General features: G+C 40.7%; 2 protein-coding genes across 2 annotated transcripts; one reads left to right on the top strand and one right to left on the bottom strand.

Annotated features, from left to right (window-relative positions):
- Nucleotides 1-278: 278 nt before the first annotated feature.
- Nucleotides 279-2,812, top strand: LOC133857119 (phenylalanine ammonia-lyase-like). The gene has a single exon (XM_062292250.1). It carries the CDS (start codon nucleotides 366-368, stop codon nucleotides 2,673-2,675), a length of 2,310 nt encoding a protein of 769 aa, XP_062148234.1. The 5' UTR covers nucleotides 279-365; the 3' UTR covers nucleotides 2,676-2,812.
- Nucleotides 2,813-3,173: 361 nt separating this feature from the next.
- Nucleotides 3,174-7,761, bottom strand: LOC133857120 (PHD finger protein ALFIN-LIKE 4-like). The gene is made up of 5 exons (XM_062292251.1): nucleotides 7,195-7,761; nucleotides 7,014-7,046; nucleotides 5,483-5,711; nucleotides 4,875-5,010; nucleotides 3,174-3,772 (listed from the first exon to the last, which is right to left on the bottom strand). The coding sequence occupies exons 1-5, from the start codon at nucleotides 7,289-7,291 to the stop codon at nucleotides 3,506-3,508; spliced, it is 762 nt and encodes a 253-aa protein (XP_062148235.1). The 5' UTR covers nucleotides 7,292-7,761; the 3' UTR covers nucleotides 3,174-3,505.
- Between the last annotated feature and the right edge of the window lie 241 nt (nucleotides 7,762-8,002).

Raw genomic sequence — 8,002 nt, 5'->3', positions numbered from 1 at the left:
CTGGTCAATCTTGACATGCACTTTCTTTCTCAATTCTCGTACGTCTTTAAATAATTTGATAAGCAAACACATGCTTTAACCCTTAAGAGTCAACGGTCTTGTTTGGGGCACTTGGAAGAAGTAAAGTGACCTTTTCGCAGAACCCCACCAACCAAAAACTTCACCAACCCTCTACCCCCATCACAAAGACTTGGACGTTGATCAATGATCATGCTGGCGGGCCGCCCTTAATTTAGCCCTTCGATCGATCACTACTATAAATACACGACACTCCTACTTCTTATCTCCCAAACCCAAAAACAACTCTGCTTCACAGTCTTCACCCTTTGAAATCTCCTCTCATTCATCCAATTAATCCGGCAACAATGGCAACAACCGAAGGAGTTGCCCGCCCATTCAAAAACGCCCGTCCCTCAACCCTCCCTCTCCCAAAAGACACCGCAAACCTCATTTGTGTATCAGAAAATTCTCACTTGTCAGCCCCTCTACATTGGAAGAAAGCTTCAGAGGCCCTCCAATGCACCCATTTTGATGAGGTTTGCCGCATGGTCTCCCAATTTTCAAAGGTGGAAAGCGTTGACATCCAGGGCACCTCCCTCACTGTTGCTCAGGTCACTGCAGTCGCACGCCGCAGTGAAGTAAAGGTTAACCTTGATGAAGCCGTGGCTCGTGAACGTGTGGCCAAAAGCGCCAACTGGGTTGCCGACAATATCTCCCGCGGAACTGACACATATGGTGTTACCACTGGTTTCGGAGCCACTTCACACCGGCGCACCAACAAAACGGTTCACCTCCAGACAGAGCTTATACGGTTCCTTAATGCCGGAGTGATCGGGAAAGAGAATCTCCCCTCCACTTATTCAAAGGTAGCTATGCTCGTTCGCACAAACACACTCATGCAAGGCTTTTCCGGTATTCGATGGGAGGTACTCGAAGCCATGGCCAAGCTGATGAACAAGAATTTGATCCCGAAATTGCCTCTAAGGGGGACTATCACTGCTTCCGGGGATCTTGTACCACTTTCTTATATTGCCGGTTTACTAACTGGCCGCCATAATTCCAAAGTGGTCACCCCTGAAAATGAAGAAATCACAGCCGTGGAAGCTCTGAAGAGAGCAGGAATTCCAGCTCCTTTCGAGCTTCAAGCAAAGGAGGGTCTAGCTCTTGTGAATGGGACAGCTGTTGGCTCGGCTGTGGCCGCAACAGTTTGCTTTGATGCCAACATTCTGTCTCTCTTTGCAGAAATTCTCTCTGCTTTGTTCTGTGAAGTCATGCTTGGCAATTCCGAGTTCACAGACCCGTTGACGCATGAGCTCAAGCACCACCCTGGGCAGATTGAAGCAGCTGCTATCATGGAGTTCCTTTTGGATGAAAGCGACTACATGAAAGAGGCAAAGCTTCGTTACGAGAAAGACCCATTGACAAAGCCAAAACAGGACAGGTATGCACTCAGAACCTCTCCCCAATGGCTCGGACCCCAAATTGAAGTTATTCGTATGGCAACGCATTCAATTGAAAGGGAAATCAACTCTGTGAATGACAACCCGTTGATCGACGTTGCTCGAGATATTGCTCTCCATGGAGGGAATTTCCAGGGTACGCCAATCGGTGTCTCCATGGACAATCTCCGCATTGCTGTTGCAGCAATTGGGAAGCTTATGTTTGCCCAGTTCTCTGAACTCGTATGTGACTACTACAACAATGGCTTGCCTTCCAATTTGAGTGGCGGGCCTAATCCGAGCTTGGATTATGGCTTCAAAGGGGCAGAGATAGCCATGGCTTCATATTGCTCTGAGCTTCAGTACCTGGCCAACCCTGTCACAACACATGTACAGAGTGCTGAACAACACAATCAAGATGTAAATTCTCTTGGTTTGATTTCAGCCAGAAAGAGTGCTGAAGCCATTGAGATCTTGAAGCTCATGTCAGCCACATACATGGTGGCACTTTGCCAGGCAATTGATCTGAGACATTTGGAGGAAAACATGAGGGAGGTTGTTAAACATGTCCTCCTCCAAGTTGTGAGGAAGACCCTTTACTCCGCTGAAGATGGATCACTGCTTGAATCCCGTTTCTGCGAGAAAGAACTGTTGCAAGTTGTTGAGCACCAGCCCATTTTCTCTTATCTCGACGACCCCACTAATCCCTCTTATGCTCTCTTGCCTAAACTGCGAGAAGTACTTGTAGAGAAAGCACTCGTAGATCCTCCAAAGGCTGAAAATGGCGATGACGAGGGCTTCTCAATTTTCAAGCGGATACCAATATTCCTTGACGAACTGAAAGCAAGACTTGGAGAAGAGGTAGCCAAAGCGCGGGATAGATTTGAGAATGGAGATTTTCCGGTGGCAAACAGAATCAAGAAATGCAGGACTTATCCTATATATCGGTTTGTGAGGAGTGAAGTGGGGACCGAGCTTCTCACCGGAGCAAAGAAGGTGAGCCCAGGTGAGGATATAGAGAAGGTTTATGAGGCCATCAATGGAGGTAGATTGGGAGATGTTGTGGTGAAGTGCTTGACAAATTGGAAAGGGTGTGCAGGTCCATTTACGCCAAGGCCTCTTACAGTACCGTCTTCTCCAATGAATTGTAATCCTCAATATTGGGGTTGGTTTGAGAATGAGACGGTAAGGTCTCCTTCTCAACTTCCAAAGGCTTCAAATGGGGGAGCCTTTTGAACTTCTATGTTTGTTTCTTCTTAATTCATAACGCTTGTATGAGATCCATGAGGAATCCATCCTTGCAATTATTCCCAGCATTTCTGTAAACATCGATCCTAAAAGATCAAGTGGAATTAATATCTTTTCATTTTTCATCTCTGATGTCTCATTTGATCTTTTCTCTTTGGTTAAGTTATGCCCACAATCCTGCTTTGCAATGGATATGTGCTCCAAAAATCAGAATTATATAACATAAATTTAAAATAATAATAATTCAATAAATAAAAATGAATATGGGCAAAGTTAGCCTCCCTCGTAGAAGAGGTAGATCACACATCAATCCAATTTGTGTTACAATTTTCTTATTGCGTGAGCATTGTGAAAAAGAAATAGAAAAAAAAAAAAAAAAAAAAAAAAAAAAAAAAAAAAGAGACTCTTTTAGCATTACTCTTTCATATCGAGTAATGCTAGGAACTTTTTCCAAGTCACAAACGCGTTCCTAAGAGAGCTTGAGGGTTCAAAAAAAAAACAAGCACAGAACTGGGGCAATCACACTCACTTGTTTGCCAAAAGCTACAAAAACAAATTCTACCCTAGTTTAACAGGGAAAATGATTTCTTACACCGCGGAAGATACATAACCCAGTTTAGAATAAATGGACACGTTCAGAACCTGCAAACTACCAAATATTTAACCCAAATAACAACATCCCCAAGAGACCAAAGTACTGAATACATATGCTGTGATAAAATGGCACAACACAGAAACTCTCTGACTAACTAAATAGTTAGCTAAGCCCAACATGAGAGAATTACAAAAGGTGAGCTTTAACCCACCTCCCTGTGATATCAAGGACGCGCTCTCTTATTGCTGCACGAGGGGCACTTGTACTGCTTTATGTGCTCCGCCCTTGCAGGGGTGATCTTCACGCACTTTCCATGAAACCACTTCTCACATATGTCGCAACATATCCAGAACTCATCTGCAGCATAGTTCTCCCCACATGCTCCGCACAAGGTCTCACCATGCTCTTCCTCATCTTCCTCATCCACTAGCTCATCCTCATCCTTTGCCAATATTACCTTTGTATACCTGCCTGGTTCGGATCCTCCTCGCTGTTTTTTTTTTTTTTTTTTGTAAAATAAATGAAATAGTAAAGCAGCAGAGAAAGGAATAGCAATGAAGTAATTATTAACATGGATTATAAACTAAACTAAACACTAAATTAACATCCAACATAGAAAGTCTTCAATGCAAACAGATACCACTGTCCAGCAGCAACTAGATGAGGAAACACATTTCAAGTAACAACACCTATTGAAAATATCATGCAGGACTGGTTGATACATTTAGATACACAAATAGAGTTTCTTTAAATTAACTCAACTCAACTAAGCCTTACTATGTAACACAGATTAAAATTACACCCACAAGAAAAAAAAAAAAAAAAAAAAAAAAAAAAAAAAAAAAAAAATCACTTGGAGCATATATTAGAACAACGAGACATAGACATGTTGAAAAATTGAAAATCACATGGTTCTATGATACTAATTCATCGAATCCAATGGTAGATTTCTATTGTAAACTTGAACGTGTTCATTACTAGCACAAATAAACACTTTATACAAAATTCGAAGGGCACACAGCCACATTATTAAAAGCCCTTTTTGTGGTAAAATCACTTTAAAAGTGGAGTTTATCAAGCAGCAAAAGATCCACTTAAACTTACCAGGTCCCTCATGGAACAAATATCAAAAAGCAACTGAACTAGTTCTGCATTTCAAGCATCAAATTATGTACAAATAGAGATCAGAATGAAAATGAAACACTCCATTGAGTATAGATCGCTTACAATCTCTGAACAGGTTTTCTAAATTCTTCCATTTTCCTTTTAGCAAACAAGCCCTCCCCAAACAGGGGGAAGTATGACTCAGTTGTAACATGTGAAGAACACCTACCAATTCTCAAGCAGTTTATACAATCAAAATTAACCATTAGAGTAAGAATTCAGAATTATTCATCATATATCCATCAAAACACATGATAAAAATCAACTAGACTCTTAGACACACCTGGAAAACATGAATGCAAGACAAAGGATATATGAGCTGGCATTAGCTTTGATGCATACGGCAAACTTCTTTGTCCGACACAGCAATGGAAAAAATCATAGTAGTAAAAAACAAAAGCTGAGAAGCAAGTATATATTTCTTTTACCCCTTTAGACCCTGACTTGGATTTGTTGCTGCTATGATTTGAAATAGATGACTTCTCCTTCGGCTGTTTCTTTGTAGATCCCGTCACAACCTCAAATATTGTTGGCAAATCATTTATCATAGTAAAGAGACGTTTCCTGTGTCAGAAATTTCATTTTACAGGTAAATAAGGAAATATTAGAAACAACCTAAGCATCACCCAAAAACCATTTGCGCTCAGCCACAGTTTAAACCAATAGTCCATGTCAAAAATCAACAGTCACGTCATTATCCATTATTTCCTAGTCCTGGGTTCTAAATAAATGTGCAGATTACACTCACAAACAAACACAAGCTCAATCACAAAGAACGCGAAATCCACAAACACAGATGAGAAACTGAAAATTATCAACAGAACTCCAAAACACAAACCATATAGAAATTTTGTAAAAACAAAAGCAAACCTTATCATCATGGGGGTTTATGAAGCTGTTATGATAAATGTGTTTTCTCTTATAGTCTTTACTCCGTATTTTTAAGTCAGCCAAAGCACAATCGCAATGGAAGCAAAAAAGTATTTGATAAAGGCTAAGAACATAATAGAGAAGTGATAGATGAAAGAGGATATACCTGTCAGCTTTATCAAAACCAAATCTGGCACCAAAATAGAATGCCACTGCAAGTAACCATGCATCACTGTGAACAGCAACCAGAGATAGCCAGTCCTTTTCTTGCATGCCGTCTCTGGCAAAGTTGATCCCTAATGCAGGTTCTGGAAGCTCCGGAGGCACTTCTTCAGCAGGTAAATTAACTTCCCACTGTTCATTAGGGAATCCATAAAGGCAAAGATTCTCCTTCTCTGAAGGTGCACCAGTTAGTCAAGAAAAATAGGCATCAGTAACCGTCAGAAGGTAGACACAGCAAGTAAATGATAAATTCAGTGTCATTTAGCATATTCTACTTATCATTTACAATATAACCCACCACAAAATTTATTACACACAGGGGCAAATGTGTCTGCAAAACATTGGGCTTGCATAAGAAATGTTCAGTGTGAGCATCCTTATAGGACGACCATATAATCCAATATCAGAAGTACTAGGATACATTCTCAGCAACAACCATCGCCAAAAATAATTCAAGGCCCATGTCAAAGTATTATGCACAATGATGAGTAGCCATCAATATCAAGATATATCTAGAAAAGTATGATCAAGATATATCATTGCAGTTAAAAAATTTAACAAGTGCCTCTGCAATAACTTTGTTACCTCTTTGATAAATAAAATTGTCATATTAGGTTCATAGTGCCATCCATAAAAAAGGTAACTTTTACATACAAATGGAAAGTATCGGAAGAAGATTAAATTTAAATAAGAAAATGCAGATAATCATGTTTCCTGAGAACTACTAGAAGAAAGTTAACTGAAAAGATTGACTTTGTGATATTAAGGAAAATGCACAACCAAAAATGGTATCAAAAGCAGGAATGTTGAACCAAGCGTGTCAAAACTCCTACAAAAAGTTCACGAAAAAGAATTGTGAGGAGAATTAAATGAAGAACAAATATAAAGAGCAAAAAACCCAACGAATTTTTTTGAGAAAATGATTCCGATATAATGAATTGCAAACATCCATGACTCCAGAAAATAAAGAAACACAATAATCAAATCTGGCATTTGCTATATACAATTCATTAAATAATGCATCTTCAGGGCACTTCATTTGTCATAAACACAGTCAGCAAATAAACAGCAATAATGAGTTTTGCCATCAAGACAGCTGAAACACACCCCGTATAACACTATCGGAAAAAAAAAAAAACAGAATTTCGGAGAAAAAAATCTATGTTCCAAGCAGCAAGCCATCGAACAAGAATCATAATGTTAAAGCAACAGGCATACGAAGAGTTGCTAATGACTATCTTCGCTTATTGAACAAATGCAAATTACCGCGACAACCATAAACGTAACAATTACGACAAAGATTGCAAATATAAAACTCAAGCAATAAAATTTAAGTTCACGACCACAATTATTTTGGAAAAGGCAACGAACTGACTAACGTCTTATACGCTTAAACACATTGTAATCTCAAACCCAACTTAAAACACTTGCGCGCACACAGAGATGCAAAGAAGAGCGAAGGTAGAAACCCTAACCAGGATCGCACTGCTGATAAAATTCTTCAACGTCTACAAAATCACACAAAAACCAAAAAAAAAAAAAAATCAGAGCCATTACAATTTGCAGAATGAGCAAATTCGTACCGAAAACCCAAACACTCTGAAAGGATAAAAATTGAGAAAAGGAGAGAGTTAATTCAAAGTGCAAGTGCGAGACCAGTGGTGAGGGCTTTGATCATGCCGGCTCTACGGCCCTTGAAGTCCCTGAAGACCTCTTCCACTGTGCGCGGGTTGTACTGTCCTCCTCCGTCCATGTGCGTACAGTTCCAGGGCTCGAAAAAGAATTTAAGATACAGAGATTTGAAGGAGAAGAAGAGGGGACAGAATGGGGAATAGGACAGTTGTCAAGGGCTATTTAGATGCGATGGCTCTGAGAGCCAAAAATAACCAGAGTCCAGAGTCCAGAGGGTAGGGAAAGGTATATACACGGTCAAATAAAACTAAAAAGAAATTTTTTTTAAGGGGGAGGATCCGGTGCGTGTGACAGTAGGTTTGGCTATTATTCTGATGGCGTGACGGGGCGTCCGCTTATTGGCTAGTCTTTGTGGTGGTGAATGAATCCGACGGTCCTTCCGAGGCTTTTACACGGTTACGGATGGATTTAAGTCGATTTTTTGAAATTGGGTTTTGGGTGATGAGAGAGGGTTCGGACTGGCGGGGACAGATTGCGGAAAGAGAAAGAGGTGATGATAAGGTGCGCTCCGGGTGTTGTTTTAATGGGTGGTCCATGGACCATGACGCCAGGCTTGTGTCTCCATCATTTAGATTTGAGTACGATCAAAGGCAGGCTAATGGATCTAGCGGCTACTATTAGATCGCCAAGTGGGGAAGTGGGTGGGTCCAGATCTGCCGCAGACACGTGTCCTGGTGTGCCACGAGAACCAGGAAATCTTTGAGCTCTCGGAGCCCCACCGTGGCGGCAGTGGTATTAACTATTAACCTCCGCGCAGCAGGATGGAGTCGAT

Source organism: Alnus glutinosa, chromosome 14 (assembly GCF_958979055.1).
Source record: "Alnus glutinosa chromosome 14, dhAlnGlut1.1, whole genome shotgun sequence".
NCBI lineage: Eukaryota > Viridiplantae > Streptophyta > Magnoliopsida > Fagales > Betulaceae > Alnus > Alnus glutinosa.
Note: the sequence above shows the minus strand (reverse complement) of the source record. Positions and strands in the feature narration are given on the sequence as shown.